This window comes from Mus musculus, chromosome 10 (assembly GCF_000001635.26).
Source record: "Mus musculus strain C57BL/6J chromosome 10, GRCm38.p6 C57BL/6J".
Lineage (NCBI taxonomy): Eukaryota > Metazoa > Chordata > Mammalia > Rodentia > Muridae > Mus > Mus musculus.
Window position 1 is genome coordinate 52,674,228 of NC_000076.6, and position 20,862 is coordinate 52,695,089.

Genomic DNA, 20,862 nt, shown 5'->3' on the forward strand with positions numbered 1-20,862 from the left:
ATTGTTGTTCCACCTACAGGGTTGCAGATCCCTTTAGCTCCTTGGGTACTTTCTCTAGCTCCTCCATTGGGGACCCTGTGATCCATCCAATAGCTGACTGTGAGCAACCACTTCTGTGTTTGCTAGGCCCTGGCATAGTCTCAAAAGAGACAACTATATCAGGGCCTTTCAGCAAAATCTTGCGAGTGTAGGCAATGGTGTCAGCGTTTGGAGGCTGATTATGGGATGGATCCCTCAATATGACAGTCTCTAGATGGTCCATCCTTTTGTCTCAGCTCCAAACTTTGTCTCTGTAACTCCTTCTATGGGTGTTTTGTTCCCAATTCTAAGAAGGGGCAAAGTGTCCACACTTTGGTCTTCGTTCTTCGTGAGTTTCATGTGTTTTGCAAATTGTATCTTATATCTCCGGTATTCTAAGATTCTGGGCTAATATCCACTTATCAGTGAGTACATATCATTTGAGTTCTTTTGTGATTGGGTTACCTCACTCAGGATAATGCCCTCCAGGTCCATCCATTTGCCTAGGAATTTCATAAATTCATTCTTTTTAATAGCTGAGTAGTACTCCACTGTGTAAATGTACCACATTTTTTTTTTTTTATCCATTCCTCTGTTGAGGGGCATCTGGGTTCTTTCCAGCTTCTGACTATTATAAATAAGGCTGCTATGAACATAGTGGAGCATGTGTCTTTCTTACCAGTTGGAACATCTTCTGAATATATGCCCAGGAGAGGTATTGCTGGATCCTCCGGTAGTACTATGTCCAATTTTCTGAGGAACCTCCAGACTGATTTCCAGAGTGGTTGTACAAGCTTACAATCCCACCAACAATGGAGGAGTGTTCCTCTTTCTCCACATCCTCGCCAGCATCTGCTGTCACCTGAATTTTTGATGTTAGCCATTCTGACTGGTGTGAGGTGGAATCTCAGGGTTGTTTTGATTTGCATTTCCCTGATGATTAAGGATGCTGAACATTTTTTCAGGTGCTTCTCAGCCATTCGGTATTCCTCAGGTGAGAATTCTTTGTTTAGCTCTGAGACCCATTTTTTAATGGGTTTATTTGATTTTCTGAAGTCCACCTTCTTGAGTTCTTTATTTATATTGGATATTAGTCCCCTATCTGATTTAGGATAGGTAAAGATCCTTTCCCAATCTGTTGGTGGCCTTTTTGTCTAATTGATGGTGTCTTTTGCCTTACAGAAGCTTTGCAGTTTTATGAGGTCCCATTTGTCAATTCTCGATCTTACAGCACAAGCCATTGCTGTTCTATTCAGGAATTTTTCCCCTGTGCCCATATCTTCGAGGCGTTTCCCCACTTTCTCCTCTATGAGTTTCACTGTCTCTGGTTTTATGTGAAGTTCCTTGATCCACTTAGATATATCTTAGTAAAAGGAGATAGGAATGGATTGATTCACATTCTTTTGCATGTTAACAACCAATTGTGCCAGCACCATTTGTTGAAAATGCTGTCTTTCTTCCACTTGATGGTTTTAGCTTCCTTGTCGAAGATCAAGTGACCATAGGTGTGTGGGTTCATTTCTGGATCTTCAATTCTATTCCATTGGTCTACTTGTCTGTCATTATCCCAATACCGTGCAGTTTTTATCACAATTGCTCTGTAGTAAAGCTTTAGGTCAGGCATGGTGATTCCACCAGAGGTTCTTTTATCCTTGAGAAGAGTTTTTGCTATCCTAGGTTTTTTGTTATTCCAGATGAATTTGCAGATTTCTCTTTCTAATTCGTTGAAGAATTGAGTTGGAATTTTGATAGGGATTGAATTGAATCTGTAGATAGCTTTTGGCAAGATAGCCATTTTTTCTATATTGATCCTGCCAATCCATGTGCATGGGAGATCTTTCCATCTTCTGAGATCTTCTTTAATTTTTTCTTCAGAGACTTGAAGTTCTTATCACACAGATCTTTCACTTTCTTAGTTAGAGTCACACCAAGGTATTTTATATTATTTGTGACTATTGAGAAGGGTGTTGTTTCCCTAATTTTTTTCTAATCCTGTTTATTCTTTGTGTAGAGAAAGGCCATTGACTTGTTTGAGTTAATTTTATATCCAGCTACTTCACTGAAGCTGTTTATCAGGTTTAGGAGTTCTCTGGTAGAATTTTTAGGGTCACTTATATTTACTATCATATCATCTGTAAGAAGTGATATTTTGACTTCCTCTTTTCCAATTTGTATCCCCTTGATCTCCTTTTGTTGTCAAATTGCTTTGGCTAGGACTTCAAGTACAATGTTGAATAGGTAGGGAGAAAGTGGGCTTGTCTAGTCCCTGATTTTATTGGGATTGCTTCCAGCTTCTCATCATTTACTTTGATTTTGGTTACTGGTTTGCTGTAGATTGCTTTTATCATGCTTAGGTATGGGCCTTGAGTTCCTGATTTTTCCAAGACTTTTATCATGTGTGGGTGTTGGCTTTTGTCAAATGCTTTCTCTGCCTCTAAGGAGATTATCATTTGGTTTTTGTCTTTGAGTTTGTTTATACAATGGATTATGTCGATGGATTTCCATATATTAAACCATCCCTGCATCCCTGGAATAAAACCTACTTTGTCAGGATGGATGATTGTTTTAATGTGTTCTTGGATTCGGTTGATGAGAATTTTATTGAGTATTTTGGTATCGATATTCATAAGGGAAATTGGTTCTGAAGTTCTCTATCTTTGTTGGATCTTTCTGTGGTTTAGTTATCAGAGTAATTGTGGCTTCATAGAATGAATTGGGTAGAGTACCTTCTACTTCTATTTTGTGGAATAGTTTGTGCAGAACTGGGATTAGATCTTCTTTAAAGGTCTGATAGAACTCTGCACTAAACCCATCTGGTCCTGGGCTTTTTTTGGTTGGGAGACTATTAATGACTGCTTCTATTTCTTTAGGATATATGGGACTATTTAGATTGTTAACTTGATCCTGATATAACTTTGGTACCTGTTATCTGTCTAGAAATCTGTCCATTTCGTCCAGGTTTTCCAGTTTTGTTGAGTATAGCCTTTTGTAGAAGGTTACGATGGTATGTTGGATATCTTCAGTGTCTGTTGTTATGTCTCCCTTTTCATTTCTGATTTTGTTATTAGGACGCTGTCCCTGTGCTGTCTAGTGAGTCTGGCTAAGGGTTTATCTATGTTGTTGGTTTTCTCAAAGAACCAGCTCCTCGTTTGGTTGGTCCTTTGATTAGGTCGTCTCGTTTCCACTTGGTTGATTTCACCCTTGAGTTTGATTATTTCCTGCTGTCTACTCCTCTTGGATGAATTTGCTTCCTTTTTTTTTTCTAGAGCTTTTAGGTGTGTTGTCAAGCTGCTAGTGTGTGCTCTCTCTAGTTTCTTTTTAAAGGCACTCAGAGCTATGAGTTTCTCACTTAGAAATGCTTTCATTGTGTCCCATAAGTTTGGGTATATTGTGGCTTCATTTTCATTAAACTCTAAAACGTTTAATTTCTTTCTTTATTCCTTCCTTGACCAAGGTATCATTTAGAAGAGTGTTGTTCAGTTTTTACGTGAATTTTGGCTTTCCATTATTTATGTTGTTATTGAAGATCAGCCTTAGTCCATGGTGATCTGATAGGATGCATGGGACAATTTCAATATTTTTTTATCCGTTGAGGCCTGTTTTGTGACAAGTTATATGGTGAATTTTGGAGAAGGTACCATGAGATGCTGAGAAGAAGGTATATCCTTTTCTTTTAGGATAAAATGTTCTGTAGATATCTGTTAAGTCCATTTGTTTAGCCATTGTAATATCGAATAAAATCGACTTCCAACTCAAAGTTATCAAAAAAGACAAGGAGGGACACTTCATACTCATGAAAGGTAAAATTCTCCAAGAGGAACTCTCAATTCTGAATATCTATGCTCCAAATGCAAGCGCAGCCACATTCATTAAAGAAACTTTAGTAAAGCTCAAAGTATGCTCTTTTAATTCAGTGTTTTTTACAGATATCCTTAGTCCATTCTTACTGACAGAAACGCCCAGGCTCAGAAGACGTGGATACATGGCCACAGTAAATGGGGAAAAAAAACTGCAAAAAAATACATAAAAACCTGAGAGGAGTTGTCAGAGGAAACGTGTGTCCAAGAGAGAAATCTTAAGTTATGAACAGTAGGGACATCTGTGTTGGTTGGTAGCCTGGTTAGGGATATAAGTGACCTCAGTAGAAACAAACCCAGAGTTCTGGAGGTAGAGCCCTAACTTAGTAACATCTTTCTGTTTTGTGTTTTTCATCCTGAAGAAGCTGCCTCATGGGATTCCAGCAACACCATGAGGCAATGGGATTTACTCTCATTACGTCATATTTTACATCTTGCTATAATCAAGCAAGCTCACAATGACCATTCCTGCAGAACAGCAGTCTTTTTCTGTTTATTGATAATTGTACCTCCCCTTTAACTAGTCCATTGTTGTCTTGTTTCTGTGGCTAGTAAAATGAGCTTCTTCCACTATTATTTGGGGGATCTTCCTTGTAATGCCTTGTAGTTTCTAATGCTAGTCCTTCACGTCCTGTATGTCTAGTACAGTATTTTACTCAAAAGAACAATAGTTAAATAATTTAGGATGAATAACTCTGGGTATCTAATGTACAATAGGATGGTCATATTATATTACTATATTATACAAATACTATATTATCTGACTCATGATTTACAAAAATAGTAAGTCTCTTACACACTTTCAAAACCTGTAATAGCAACAATGAGGTGTTAGATGTATTAATTATCTTGACAGTGGTAAATATTATGTAATCTGTATATATTTTCAAATTATATATTATAATTATATGTGTGAAATATATACTATTTTTGGAACTATATAAATAAAGATGGAAAAGGAGGAATTTTTAGCTATGATGAGTGTGTCCTGTATTTTCCCTATTCTATGCAGAAATCACCAGTCATGTGACTTTTAGTACCTGATATGTGGCTAGTGTGACTGCTGCATTGAAAGACAAGTTTGTTAAACTCGAATTAAAATTTAAATTCAGAAAACTAATTATGACTAGTAGTTATCCTGATATACTTGCTCAAGTGTCCATTCACAACAAAATAAATAAACCTCAAATTACTTTTGGGATAGCATTGGAAATGTAAACGAGGAAAATACCTAATTAAAAAAAAGAGAAAAAAGTTATCTATCAATTTGTTTTTCCCACTAGATTCCTGTGATGAAGTGGTTTTTCTCTTCTGTGCAATCATGTGATGCCCTTTTCCTTCTCACCTTACTGAATTATCTTTCTCTTTCACCTGTGTTAGCATTTTTCGTCAGTATCTGCTTGCCTCTGGCAGGCATTCAGTGCTTTCTTAGAGAGTGATCTCATAGCAGAAAGTTTCCCCACCATCCTCCACAGTTCACAAAAGCTGCAAAGCAGCGAGCACTTCCCAGCTAGCAGAGTGCTGGCCCCCGAGGGCAAAAGAGACAACTCTAACTGGTGCTAGTGTACTTGTACAAGTATACGTGACTTATTTTTGTTTAATGGATATTAGAACCATGCAATTAGCACTTCAGATGTGTGATGTCATTCATATTGCTACTCAATATGGAACTAAACTAGGCATTTATGTTTTAAAGCATCATTTAACTATTATGTTAAATAAATAGTAGTACAGTTTGTTTTTAAAATGGCAGAACTCTCAGAAATAGAGTTTCTAAGTAAACTTCTGTAATTAGCTTCATTTACCTATTCCCGTACTCCACACAGGCACCTGCTTTGGTGAAGTCTTTGTTGGCTTGGTTCCCTCAGCCTTGAGTGTCTACTCCTGACTTCTCATCTCCACTAGGTAAAATCCTACCATCAACACCAGATCAAGTCCTCAGAAAAACCCTTGCTGCCTTTCCACCTTCCTCAACTTTCTCCTAAAGCAAGCGTCCCTACCTTCTTATCCTGCCTGGGCTCACTCACCCTTGCAGGGCATCATTCAGCACAATTCTCTTCATTGGCTGCAGAATTCTCTGTCTTGCTCAGTAGACAGAGAATTATCTGAAAGCAGGGGCATTGTCTTAATCTTTTTCATGCCTTAGAGTATCTCAGTTGTCCTACGTTCTAAAGTGTTTGTCAAGAATGAACACAGGTTTTAATATTAACTCTATTATGTGAAGCCATTTTTTTAAAAATCATCTTCCTTTTTTTCTCTCATAATTATTGTAATTGGAGGAAACCTTAGCTACCCTAGGCTAGCAAATACACAGGAAACCAAAGGGGAATAATAAATAATTGAATGGAGTATGTGTGAAAAATTTCAGTTTTCCAAAACTAAACCAAACTAAAATAAATGTTTAAATTATTTCATATTTTCTACTGAATAATTAAAAGCAAAATTTAATTTATTATATATATATATATATGTGTGTGTATGTAATATATATATATATATATATATGTATATATATATCCTGTATGTATTACTGAAACAAATTGGTTTGTTTATGCAGAAGACAGACACTGTGAAAGTGACAAGTTGGATTCTTTATACCATGTCGGTACTGTATAGGATCCTGTAGATACTGTAGAGGATCCTGTGACAGAGGTCATCACCGAAATGCCTCACGAGTGGAAGGCAAGGCCACATGCAAGCTTCAATATTGCCTTGATTGGAAGGAACCCAAGGAAGTTTGCTGGAGACTTGCTACAAAATGGGCCAGAAAAGCACTTGCTGAAGCAAACTCTGTATCTTAACACCCTTTTCACTTCCTGTAAATTTGTTCTTTTCCATGAAAACTATATAGTTCCTGCAGGTGTGTACCTGAAAGATGAAGATATATTCCGTTTTCAGCATTTGGGTGGCTTTCTTTGTGTGGTATACTGGCTGGTTTTGTGTGCACACTTGACAAAAGCTGGAGTTATCACAGAGAAAGGAGCCTCCCTTGAGGAAATATCTCCATGAGATCCAGCTGTAAGTCATTTTCTCAATCAGTGCTCAAGGGTGGGAGGGCCCATTGTGGGTGGTGCCATCCCTGGACTGGTAGTCCTGGGTTCTATAAGAAAGCAGGCTGAGCAAGCCAGGGGAAGCAAGTCAGTAAGCAGCACACCTCCATGGCCTCTGCATCAGCTCATGCCTCCAAGGTCCTGCCCTGTGTAAGTTCCTGTCCTGACTTCCTTTGGTGATAAACAGCAATGTGGAAGAGTAAGTTGAATAAACTCTTTCCTCTCCAACTTGCTTCTTGGTCATGGTGTTTTGTGCTTGAATTCAAACCCTGACTAAGTCATCTTACAAGTTGACTTTGAATGTAGATAATAAGTGTATTTGAAGTTTACTCATCCGTGAGTGGAACATTTATGCCACATACCCTCTCCCATGCACATGATACCAGCCAGTCAACGTTCCAGATAGATGGGGGAGGGTCTCATGAGGTCCCACCCCTGCTGAAGAGCTATTGGCAGTTAATTGCTTCTGTGGGGAGGTGAGTTGGCTGTAGCTGTCCAGCAGCCATGGATGAACTGGGTTACCTGAAAGCGGGGCTGGAAATGAATAGGACAGGTACGAGAGAAGGATGAAGCCAAGACAAAAGTTTCTGATCAAGACTCAAAGCTTAATAATCAGCACTGTGTTTATATAGGGAAAGTCTTAGACCCTATCCTTAGTTTCAGCTGGATTGCAAAGCAAGCTCAGCAAGCAGTCTACTCCTGTAGGAAATTGACTCCACCTGGGTCACTAAGGTCCAATCATGGCAAACAACCAAGGTCTATTTAGCCTGCTTACGGCTGGGGGAAGGGTACAGTTGGCTTTCCTTGGGGTTATGCCATGGTCTAGTGGATGACCCCATATCTGTGGACATTCTGGTAGAACTAATTAGACTCATTTGGACTCAGTAGACTCTCTCTGTCTGTCTGTCTGTCTGTCTGTCTGTCTGTCTCTCTCTCTCTCTCTCTCTCTCTGTGTGTATACACGTGTGTACAAGACTTAATGAAGTTCAGAAAGGTAAGAATGGTCCCCACAGGCTCACATATTTGAATATTTACTCACCATGGAGTGGCACTATGTGAAATGATTAAAAGGATTAGGAGGTGTGGACTTTTTGGAATAAATGTGGTCTTGTTGGAGAAAGTGTGTCACTGAAGTATGGCTCTGAAGTTTCAAAAGCTTATGCTGAGCACAGTGTCTCTCCTCTCCTGCTGCCTGTGTAGCTGGATGTAAAATTCTTAGCTACATCTCTAGCATCCTATCTGCCTGCATGCCACCATGCTCTAAGATGGAGGAGGGTGATCTGGGAGGAGTCGGAGGGAATGGGTCAAGAATAAAAAATATTTGGTGCACACCTTTAATCCCAGCACTCGGGAGGCAGAGGCAGGAGGATTTCTGTGTTTGAGGCCAGCCTGGTCTACAGAGTGAGTTTCAGGACAGCTAGGGCTACACAGAGAAACCCTGTCTCTAAAAACAAATATATATATATATATATATATATATAAAGAACTCAAGAAGGTGGACTTCAGAAAATCAAATAACCCCATTAAAAATGGGACTCAGAGATGCACAAAGAATTCTCACCTGAGGAATACCGAATGGCTGAGAAGCACCTGGAAAAATGTTCAGCATCCTTAATCATCAGGGAAATGCAAATCAAAACAACCCTGAGATTCCACCTCACACCAGTCAGAATGGCTAAGATCAAAAATTCAGGTGACAGCAGATACTGGTGAGGATGTGGAGAAAGAGGAACACTCCTCCATTGTTGGTGGGATTGCAAGCTTGTACAACCACTCTGGAAATCAGTCTGGAGGTTCCTCAGAAAATCGGACATACTACCAGAGGATTCAGCAACACCTGTCCTGGGCATATATCCAGAAGATGTCCCAACCAGTAAGAAGGACACATGCTCCACTATGTTCATAGCAGCCTTATTTATAATAGCCAGAAGCTGGAAAGAACCCAGATGCCCCTCGACAGAGGAATGGTTACAGAAAATGTGGTACATCTACACAATGGAGTACTACTCAGCTATTAAAAAGAATGAATTTATGAAATTCCTAGCCAAATGGATGGACCTGGAGGGCATCATCCTGAGTGAGTTAACCCAATCACAAAGGAACTCACACAATATGTACTCACTAATAAGTGGATATTAGCCCAGAAACTTAGGATACCCAAGATATAAGATACAATTTGCTAAATGCAAGAAACTCAAGAAGAACGAAGACCAAAGTGTGGACACTTTGCCCCTTCTTAGAATTGGGAACAAAACACCCCTGGAAGGAGTTACAGAGACAAAATTTGGAGCTGTGACAAAAGGATGGACCATCTAGTGATTGCCATATCCAGGGATCCATCCCATAATCAGCTTCCAAACGCTGATACCATTGCATACACTAGCAAGATTTTGTTGAAAGGACCCAGATATAGCTGTATCTTGTGACACTATACCCGGGCCTAGCAAACACAGAAGTGGATGCTCACAGTTAGCTATTGGATGGATCACAGGGCCCCCAATGGAGGAGCTAGAGAAAGCACCCAAGGAACTAAAGGGATCTGCAACCCTATAGGTGGAACAACAATATGAACTAACCAGTACCCCGGAGCTCTTGTCTCTAGCTGCATATGTATCAAAAGATGGCCTAGTCGGGCATCAGTGGAAAGAGAGGCCCATTGGAGTTGCAAACTTTATATGCCCCAGTACAGGGGAATGCCAGGGCCAAAAAGGGGGAGTGGGTGGGTAGGGAAGTGAGGGTGGGTGGGTATGGGTACTTTTGGGATAGCATTGGAAATGTAAATGAGGAAAATACCTAATTAAAAAATGTTTAATGTGAAAAAGAAAAGAAAACAAAACAAAACCCCCCAAAGCCCCCCAAAAACAACAACCTCCCCACACAAAACACAAAACAAAACAAAAAATTCCCATAAACAAACAAAAAAATCAGAGTTGACTTTGAGGGAAATCTTCAGAGATTTGCTTCCCTTAGTTCTGGTGGATTTTTATTGTTGTTGTTTGGGTTTTCTCAGTCTGCCAACTAAACCCAAATTGCAGCTCTGAATTTCCATTCCCGCTACTTCCAGCCAGTAAGACTAGGCATTGTATCTCTGCATTTGGGTTTTCAATGCCTTGGGACAGAGATGGGTCATATATGGGGCATTTATTGTGCTTTGTTGCCTTCTATTTGACGCAGAGGCTCATTTCTCACTCTGGCCTTGGACTCTCTCTTTGTTACCACTTTCCAAGTGCTGAGATTCCAGGTATAGATAGACTTTTATATCTGGCCTCAAACATTGTTTTCTGGCACCAAGGATGAAACTCAGGGCTTTGCACATGCTAGGCAAGTTTCCAGCCACGGAATTATATCCTTAGCCCAAAACATACTTCATTTCATGTTTCCTTTCCTTAAAGAACCATTGCCTTGACTTATGTGCAAAATCTGAACCATTTTTTAGAATTGGTTGGGAGTGGGGTGTAAGTACCAATACTATGCACCCATGTGCCCAGATCAACTATTTAACAAAGAATACTTTTCATGTTAAATTCCTTATATATACTTTATTGATCCTTATGAGTCCTATAGAGAATCTTTTATTATTCCCATTTTTATAGATGAAGGCTCTGATGCTCAGAAAGTTCTAAAGAAATGCCTAAAGTTGACTCAGCTAGGAAATAATACTAGGATCAGAACTGAGATTGCTTGGCTCTTATTTCTATTATAACATTCTACCTATTTAGCCAAGAAGTCAGAATACAAGTAATATTTCTTACTATTATTTTATGAACTAAGTTGTTTAGAGGGAAATGTTGAAGTTATAAGCAGAAGATGATAATGGAGCTTTATAGGAGATTTTTGCTTCTCTATTCACAGATAATGGGTGATCATATATTTAAATTTTGACAATTTCTGGGTTATACCACTCACTACTTATTTTTATTGTTGAGGATCAAACCAGGACCCTTAATACAGGCTACACAAGTGTTCTTCCAACATCCATGTTCCCTACCCAGCCCAACACAATTTTGCTGTGTACTTATATATTAAAATAGTCTTAATCCATTGAAGGAACTGGTCTATAGAACCAATTCCTTCACTAAATAAGACTGTAGGTAATTACAATCCACAGAACCTAAATATTTTCTTAAATTTTGAGAAAACATTTATTAGCTATTAACAGAGACTTACTATATATCACCATGACAAACATACACACATACTATACATTTATTTATTTATTTGTTTATTTATTTATTTATTTATTTATGACTTTTAGAGACAAAATTTCTTTGTAGCCCTGGCTGTCCTGAAACTAACTCTGATGACCAGGCCAAACTCATAGAGATCTGCTTGCCTCTGTCTTCCAATTAGAGGTAGGACTGGGATTAAAGGAGTACGCCACTACCTCTCAGCCACCTACTACACTTTTAGAAATGGTACCCTTTATAGAATGCATAGATATTGGCCGGGCAGTGGTGGCAGACACCTTTAATCCCAACACTTAGGAGGCAGAGGCAGGCTACATAGATAAACCCTGTCTTGAAAAAAATAGATATTTTAAATCTATTAAAGCATAATCTGACCCTGCATAATTGGACTTCATCCACAACTATTAAGGATTAGGAGGTATGGACTTATTGAAGTAGGTATGGCCTTGTTGGACGAAATGTCACTGGAGGCGGGCCTTGAGGTTTAAAAGCCTACAGCAGGCCCAGTGACTCTGCTCCTGTTGCCTGCAGATCTGGATGTAGACGTAACTCACAGCTACTTCTCCAGTACCATGTTTGCTTGCGTGCTACCATGCTCCCCACTTTGATGACAATGGACTCAAACTCTGAACTGTATGCAAGTCTCAGTTCTTTCTTTTATAAGAGTTGCCTTGATCATGATGTCTCTTTACAACAATAGAACTGTGACCAAGATAGAAATTGGTGCCAGGGACTAGGGTATTGCTGTGACAGGTCTGATACCGTTGGTAGAATATGGACTTTGCATTAGGAAAGCAGTTGAATGCATTAAGCACAGTTTAATATTTTGATATTTTGGCAAAGAGTGTGGCTGCTTTTGCTCTAGTCCTAAAATATCTGCCTGAGGCTAAGTTGAAGAGTTTTGGCTGAGGCTATTTAAAGACAGCCTAGTATTTACAGTGTTGTGTGGTTATTTGTGGCCACTCTTATTAGAAATCTATAATGAAAAGGAGCAAGTTGAGCAAGGAAAAATAAAAAAAAGTACAGTTTGGGGAGAAAAGGAACACCAGGGAGTAAAATGGAGCTAAGTATAATGTCTAAGGAGATAAAAACTTTAAAGAAAAGTCAGATGATAATGGGAATAGAGGGAGGAGTGAGCTCAAGGTAAGACCTCACCCAGCCAAGATTCCAACTTGTGAAAAGGAATTAAAGAAAAATTTAGGGAGTGCAGGAAATCACCAACAATAGAAAGCTGATGCAGATGTGATTGAACCAGGGGGACAAGTTCCAGCCCTAGGAAGCAGAACTTAGCATCTTTGGTCCTGTGGCTCTGGCTTTAGAGTCAAAGATACAAGAAAGAGGCTATGGAATCTGTTCAGCTAGGACAAGCTGCTGAGGCCAGGCATGTGTCAGGGATGTCCCCACAGAGGTATAGAGAGGTCATTGTGTTGAACTGTGGAGGTGACAACTGGATTGTGTTGGAGATGCTAGACTTGTAGAATACCTGCCAAGGAATGCTGTTCACAGGGAGTGTAGCCAGTCCAAGAGAAAGAGATCGAGAAGTGTTTTACAGTCAACAAAGCTGAAAGAAGGTGGAGATCTGAAGATTCTTTGACGTTAGACATGGAGATGCATGGAGAGTTTGGAGGTTTTCCACCTTGTTTTTCAGTCTTGCTTTGGTCCAGTATGTTCTCACTGTGCTCCCTCACCAGCCCCCTTTATATTGGTCATATACATCCTATGCCATTGTATGTTGAAAGTATGTGGTCTGCTTTTTTAAATTTGACTTTACTGGAGCTTATGGTTAAGAGATAGCCTTGAGTCTCAGGAGAGACTTTGAACTTTTAAACAGTGTTGATACTGTGATAGTCTATGGGATCTTTTGAAGTTGGATTGAGTGCATTTTTGCACTAAGATGTGGCTACAAGCCAATGGGGGCCAGGGAATGGAATGTGGTGGTTTGAATAAGAATGATATCCATAGGCTTGTATTTGGATGATTAGTCATCAGAAACTGGCATTGTTAGGAAGGATTAGGAGGTGTGGCCCTGTTGGAGGAAATGTGACACTAGGGGGTGGGCTTTGAGTTTCAAAAACTCCAGTTAGGCCCAGTGTATCTCTTCCTGCGGCCTGCAGCTATTTCTCTTGTACTGTGTCTTCCTGTTTGCTGTCATGCTTCCTGCCATTATGACCATGTGTTAAAACTCTCTGAAACTTAAACAAGCCCTAATTAAATGCTTTTTTCTAAATCAATTGCCTTGGTTATAATACCTCTTTATAGCAATAGGACATTTACAAGGATAATGTTTGTGTGTGTGTGTGAAGAGTGTGTGTTAGATTCAATAAGACATAAGAAAAAAAGGTTATTAAGAAAATGACGGAAGGGAGATATATGGGCTATGTGATATTTGTAGCAACACAATTTAGGCAACTCCTCAGTAATTTGGTCTCAAGTTCTTTGGTGGCATGACTCTGATATTATTGTCATTGTAAAGCACAAGTTTACCCTATGCTAAACTCGTCAAAATGCCCAGTGGCTTTAAGGTTTGGATTTTAGGCCAAACTGCATATCCTTCCATGAGTTGAAAGACTTTAAAGTGATCAACACTATACAAAAGTGTAGGTGAGCTAATAGCCAACTTCTGCTTCCTTCAGGTATTCAACAGGGTCTTCAGAACTCTGCTCAGATGATGTACAGGAGGAAAAATTCCTGAATGGGCTATAGACTGGATATGCAGGAAGCCACCACTAAGTTAAATTTTATTCTCACCCCTACCCCAATTTGTTAAGAAGTTTTGGAGAATTGATTTGAGACAGAGAAAGCAGTGGTTGTGTATCAGGGAAGAAGGAAGACAAGTTTTCTGTATCTTTTCACTTTAATTCCATGTCAGACTTACTGCTATGGTATTTGTACCCTTGGCATCTGTTTTTACCTTTACATAGCACTTAGCTATTTAAGAGCTAAGTGTGGAACACAGAATCTAAGAGGTTCCACCCATCTATGATATGAGATAATCCAAGGTCTTTTCTCACCAGCAGGATTAGAATTTTATACCTTGAACTAGTTAGGGTTACTATTGCTATGATGAAACACCATGACCAAAAGCAGAGGAAAGAGTTTATTTGGCTTAGAATTCCACATTATTGTCTATCATGGAAGGAAGTCAAGGTAGGGGCTTAAACAGGGCAGGAGCCTGGAAGCAGGGGCTAACACAGAGGCCATGTAGGGGTCATGCTTACTGAGTTGATCTTCATGGCTTGCTCGGCTTGCTGTCTTGTAAATCGCAGGACCACCAGCCAACAGGTAACACACCCACAATGGGTCAGGCCCTCCCACATTAACCACTAATTAAGAAAATGCTCTACAGGCTTGTATGCCCAATGTTATGAGGGTATTTTCTTATTTGAAGGTCCTTCCCCTAGGGTAACTCACGTGTTGAGTTGACATAAACTCGCCAGTACCAGCCCATATCCTATTTCCTCATCCGTGTTTTCTCCCTTCTTGACTCACTGGATATTTAGAACATTTGGATTTTGCAGTTCTTCTGGAAAAATGATCATATATATATATATATACATATACATGCAGGCTCAGAAGTGCAGTCAAAGGATTGAGTAGCAATATGCCAAAAACACTCAAAAGGAATCTAGCCAAACATGAGGAGGAGGGCACTGAAGCAACCAGTCATTTAAGGGAGACACTTGAAATGACAATGAATGCTCTTTTAATAGAGATATTCTTACTGAGATTTGCTGCCAGGTCCAGCTGAAGTGAATTTTACTCATGTCTGCTATATTTGGTCATTTCCCAAGGGCAAACTCATTGCAATCTATTGGAATTTTAATATTCCCAAGGTTACAAGCCTTGTTCTTGTTTGTAGTAATTCTTTCACCTGTCCTGAAAATCTGGGGTGAATATTCTAGAATGAAAAGTCACTAAAGAAGGCATGGGGTGATGTTCTAATTATAAAATGGAAAGTGTTCCAAGCTGGGTAGAATTTTGTAGAAAGGGGCCCTGGGGACAGTTCAGGTAGAAACTGGGTTTGACAGATACTTAAATATAGACAGGAGAAGTTTTGTACATTTCTGTCTATCCAATTTTTTTAATGACAAGAACCCCTATTATGATACAAAGGACTGGCTTCTTTTTGTCCCACCCACTGCTCTTTTGTCCCTCTTTTCCCTGTTTTGAGAATACATCGTCTACTTTTGAATGTTATTTTTCTCTGAACATCCTAAACAGATGTTTTCATTTGCTAGTCTTTAGAGCATTTGGATTTAGTGGCAGTATCAATGTGCTTTCGTGTGAACAAATATACCTGTTAAACTTACTCAATAGGATCAATTCCCTATTCTGCAGTGAAGTGGGCAAAACTTAAATGCATATCATTCTTGTGGCAAGATCCTTGCCCAGGCAATCTAGATTAAGAGGCATCTGAAAAAATTTCCAGAGTCAATAACTATTTGAAATGCAGATCAATAGGTATAAGGAATGTCTGGGATAAGGTCCATTGGGCAGAAAGTGGGCTATGATTTCAGGAGCTAACAAAGTTATTTGTTTGACAGCTGGAGGACCTTGAGGGAGCCATCAGGCCCTCTTGATGGGTAATTTACTTCATTTAACTCTTACAATGCCATGGGCAACTCAGGAGTAGCCTTGTCCTAGAATTTAAAAAAAAAAAACTTTCTAGGATCTCTGTTATTTTCACTTTCCTTCCACAGTGCTCTGTTGCCTAAATGGAGTTGTTTTGGGATGACTTAGTTTGCTTTTCCCAATTCCCAGCATGCATTTTTAGTGAGAAACTGTTTTACTTCCTTTTTCCTCCAGGTCCATTCTAGATGAGCATAGTTGTGATATTTAGGGTGCTTAATTTGTAGCCTGGACCAACAAACTGTCTCTGGGTTGTGCCTCTGTCCCGGGCCCATGGTGCTGGATTCTGCAGAGCCTCCGCAGAAGCAAGAGGAATCCTCCCCAATTTCACAGGGAGGATGTATCCACTACTGCACTTAAAAGACAAAAGTACCCACCACCAATCACAGCATCCTAGACCAGGGGCCTCTTTGGATGCCAGGAGGAGGGTTGGGGACACCAAGGCACCTCCGGAGCGCCCTCTGGCGGGGAGCAGAGCGTTCATCCCACCCCCACCCCCCTCTGCCGGCGCGGCGCCCCCGCCCGGCGCTCCAGGTTCACTCTTGGTTTCTCACTCCGTGAGACACAGACGGCAGCTTTCTAAGCGAACCCGGCGCCAGCTGAAGCGGCGCCACCACAACTGCCACAGCCAGGACAAGCCCTAGGCACTGGGAGAGAAGACGAAACCCGGCAGCCCCGTTCCTCTCTCTGCACGGTCCTTGCAGTGGACCCGGCAGCTCCGGGTCCCCGCCGACCCCCTTTGCAGCCACTTGGCGGGGTGTGCCAGGACTTGGTTGCAGCTCCGGCGGGAGGTGGCAGCGGCCCGGAGAGAGGGTGTGCAGCCAGGACTGGGTAGCAACCCGAGAGCACTGGGCTGGGAGGAGGCGGCCGGAGCCCGCCGGTGTCTCCCGCTTCGTCGCTTCGCAAGCGGCACCGCCTCCCCGGGCCGGGGCCGCTTGGCCGGGTCCTCTGCTTGTTCCCGGGCCCGGAGCCCGCGCACTATGTGCGGGGCAGCGTTCTGATAGCCATCCACCTCCGCCTCCGCCGCGATGATTCCCCCCGAGCCTCCGCAGCCCCAACTGCAGCCACCACCTCCACCGGCCCCGCCGAACCATGTGGTGACCACCATCGAGAACCTGCCAGCTGAGGGCAGCGGCGGCGTGAGCCTGTCCGCCTCCTCCCGGGCTAGCATGCGCCAGAGGATCCGCAAAGTGCTGAACAGGTGAGCACAGGCTCCCAGTGGGGACACCAGGGACAGGCACTGCAGGCGCCTAGCCCGCGGACCCCTTTCTCCCCATCCGACGTGTCCCCGAGGTCCTTTGGCACTGGGTCCTAGCCAGGGGAGAGAGCCAGGGCTCGCTCTCTTTCCCTGCGCTCTCAGAGAGGCCGCGACAGCTTTGTCCTGACGCTGGGATCCCCCAGTGGTCGGGCTGCAGGCAGGTCCGGAGAGCGAGTTGGAGAAAGGCGGGGTTGTTCTACCTGCAGATGCCCTGTGTGTGTCCATGCTCACGCCTCGCATCCTCACGTTGTATCACTTCCCCTTTGCACTCTTATCCCAGCTTTGCGCTTTGGGGACACCCCCACCCCACCCCAACATGGCCCGGGCGGAGGCGGGAAGGCCCCGGGCTGCGGTGATGGCGTGGAAGTCGCCAACCTCACGCTGTCTTTCGCTCCGCCCTGGTGGCACTGATTCCCCTCCCCAGGGGCATAAGGTGAGGATACCCCCACCCCCAACCCCAGACAGAAGGGGAAACACTTCTGCCTGACATTTCACTCGCTGTGCAGACTCTTGATGGCTTTTGGAGTAAGAAAAAGAGGCTAGAGGCCTGGGCCAGACCTGAACAAAGTGCAAGATCTTGCTAGAAGGGTGTGTGAGAATCAGGTGCCTAGTTACTCTGCTTCACACTGCCCTGGTCTCTCTGCTGGAATCTACGTAGTGGGTTATTAAGGACAGACATGTTTTAGGACGAGGGTACTATTGACAAGAAAGTAGAATTTCCTGTAGTACCCTCATTCAGCTCTGATGTGAAAGGGAGTTTTGCTACTTAACTAACTTAAATGATTGACGAGCTGATAGACAAAATCCACACAGCCAGTTGTGAGAGTGTGTCGTTTTCAGGGTTTCTGTAGGGTAACCCTTCCGATCTTATTATTCATACAGGTTTCTGTGTGGTACCGTTTTCTGGTAACAGTGATTCCCTGATCACTCACTTGAAACTGTTTGGGTCATAAAGCTTTGCTGAGAGTACAAATATATGTAAAGAAATAACTTGAAAATATTTTTATTTGGTGGGAATGGTTGCATACAATTCAAAAATTCCTTGTTACGATCTAATGATCAACAATAACTTATTTATAGGCATTTCTACTACCAAACAAGAGTTCACTCTTCAGTGAGACATAAATTGGCAATAGAAAGTCCAGTTTTTACCTTATCATTTGTAGCTTTGGCTAACACACCCCCAAATATCGCATTTAAAAAGACGATTTTAAAATGATAAAAAGCAAAAGAAATAGGGAAGATAGTGTGTGTGTACTCTGTGAATACTTGCCATTTTAAAGTCGCAATATTTTAAACAGAATACAGTCTTAACTATTAAATTATTATTTTTCTCATCAAAGTAGAAAACACCAATGCTATCATTCACTTGTTATTTTTGAGGTCATTCTGCATATATAATGAATCCTATTGCCAGGAATGAATAACTGACAGAGGTAGGTTTGAAGGGACTTGGGCACTCCTTTGCCTCTACCTAGCCACAGGGCTTGCAGCAGAGACATTTATCTTCTCTGGTCTTAGGCTCTTCATCTGTGGAATGTGTTTAGTGACACCTGTCTGAACTCTCTATCATATCATGCTTTTAAGAATTAGATAAAACTGAAAAACTAAACTGTGGAAAACGGAAAGTTTTAAATATCTTTTATTCAGCCCAGTTTTTTGCTTTTTTGTTTTTTGTTTTTTTGTTTTTTTTTTGTCTAAGACAAGTTTAAGAGCCACATAGGTAAAGAAAGTGAACTCATGGCTTTCATGGGTAGCACATTGCATTTTACTGAGCCTTATGTGAGCCTTCTGTGGCTTGAGTGGCATTATTTTCTATGTACAGAAGAAAAACTGAGACTTAGGTCTGGTTAATGACATTTTTATCTCAAAAATATGGAATGTGAAGCAAATTCTTATTTGTCTCTCAAACTCTTCAAACATTTCAGAATCATTCTTTATATTATAATAACTTTCCTCATTCCTGAAGAGATAAGGGCACATTATTCTTTTGAAAAAGGGACTAAAAATTTTGAAAACACTTTAAAAATTGTGATGGAATAATTTTGTTTGCATAATAGATTTGGGTTTTGTGACAGTATTGTTTCAATAATATTGGTAGCAACTCCAGATCGACCAGGCTCCTTCCTATTGGTCAAGTGTGATTGGTGAGGGTTGGCAGTGTTTAGATATTGTTCAGCTTGTTAAACCATCGTAGAATGATGGCTATGAAGTCAACTCACTGGGGCCTAATCATAAGCATATTCATTTATTTAGTTACATCTCAAGATCTCATAGTTTGCCTCCTTTCCCTTCTCTCTCCCTTCACCCATGTTGCCTTATTGATACGATGTTGTCAGCTCTTCCCTTTCATCTATCCCTGATGTGAAGAAACTTCACTCCTAAAAGAGATCCATTCCAAATCCACAAGCTCCAGCCAGTATAAAGAAAACAAAGCAAAACAAAACAAAAACAAAAGCCAAACCTGTCTAACATTTGACATTAATACACAGAATTGGCAGAATTCTGTCACTGTGAGAGAGGTCTCTTTGTTTCCTGACAAGGGGGGAGCTCTGACCATCTTTTTGGGAATATCTGAGAGACAGGGTGGGGAAATGGGGAAATGGGGTGGGGACTTTCAAACTGTAGGTAGATAAGCCTAGTAAACTGCCTATTCTTGGTCAGAGTTACCTGACAACCAGAGAAGAGGATGCAAACACATCAGTTGTCTGTCGATACCCTGTCCACTCAGGGACAGTTAAAGGAGTTACACTACTAATTGATGCTTAACTCATGGTACTCAGAATTAAAACAGAATGAGAACAATACATGAACATCCATCTTCCAGAATGGTGCATCAATTTCTTTCCTTAGTGGAGCACCATCTATTGACTTTAAACATGCACAGAGCTAGCTGCCTGCATTTTATATATGAGAATTAGGGCATCCCACTGATAGTCTTGTCGCCTTCTGAATAGCAATTGGAATGTCATACTATACAAGATTTTAATGAAAGAGGAGATGTTGGATCACTGTTTATTTTTTTCTTTTTAACCAGTTAATAGCATGTACCAAATTATTTTTTTATTCAAATTATTTTGGAGACAGGGTGCAAGAAATAGAAGATGTTTTAAATCCTGGAGTATTGACAACTTCTTGATTTTAAAGATGCAAAATTATGCATTGATGTAGATAGACAAAGAAACACGATGAACAGTTCTTCACCTACTTTTTGTTTTTATAGAACAATAGCATTTGTTATCCTGCCACAGACAAACAAGATACAAAAACAACAGCAATAAAAAAGACACTTCAAGGACAACAGTTGGTAATTCTTTCAGAGAAACTGCTGACCAAGTAGATTTCTTTGAAACACACTGGAATAGGCACTAGCTATATATTATAGTACCAAAGAGTTTCTTTTGAAATGAATACTTACTAAAATACCCCTTTGAATGAGTCCTTTGTACATGCAAACTTTTATAGACCTTTTCCTACTTTGACATCATGAATTCCTAGTTTGGGGTGCATTTTATTCTCAACAAAACAGTTCCTGGCCTGTGTGGGATAATAAAGCTATCCGTAAGTTTTAAGTCTTGTAGTGGAGGTGTTTAGTTATTAGATGAAAGTATTGATTGGTGTCTTGGACTGTCTTAGTTTTGGTTTTACTGCTGTGAACAGATACCATGACCAAGGCAACTCTTATAAGGATAACATGTAAGTGGGGCTGGCATTCAGTCCATTATCATAGAGGGAGCATGATAGTGTTCAGGCAGGCATGGTGCAGGAGGAGCTGAGAGTTCTACATCTTCATCTGAACGTCACTAGGAAAAGAATGGCTCCCATGTGGTTAGGAGGGCCTCATTGCCCATCCCCACAGTGAC

General features: G+C 41.0%; 1 protein-coding gene across 1 annotated transcript in view; it reads left to right on the forward strand.

The window, feature by feature from the left end:
• The first annotated feature begins 16,273 nt into the window (after nt 1-16,273).
• The window catches only part of Slc35f1 (solute carrier family 35, member F1), a 421,122-nt gene continuing 416,533 nt past the window's right edge, over nt 16,274-20,862 (forward strand). The window contains exon 1 of the mRNA NM_178675.4: nt 16,274-16,942. Coding sequence (NP_848790.2) covers nt 16,770-16,942 — 173 coding nt within the window. The 5' untranslated portion in view covers nt 16,274-16,769. The remainder of the gene's footprint in view (nt 16,943-20,862) is intronic.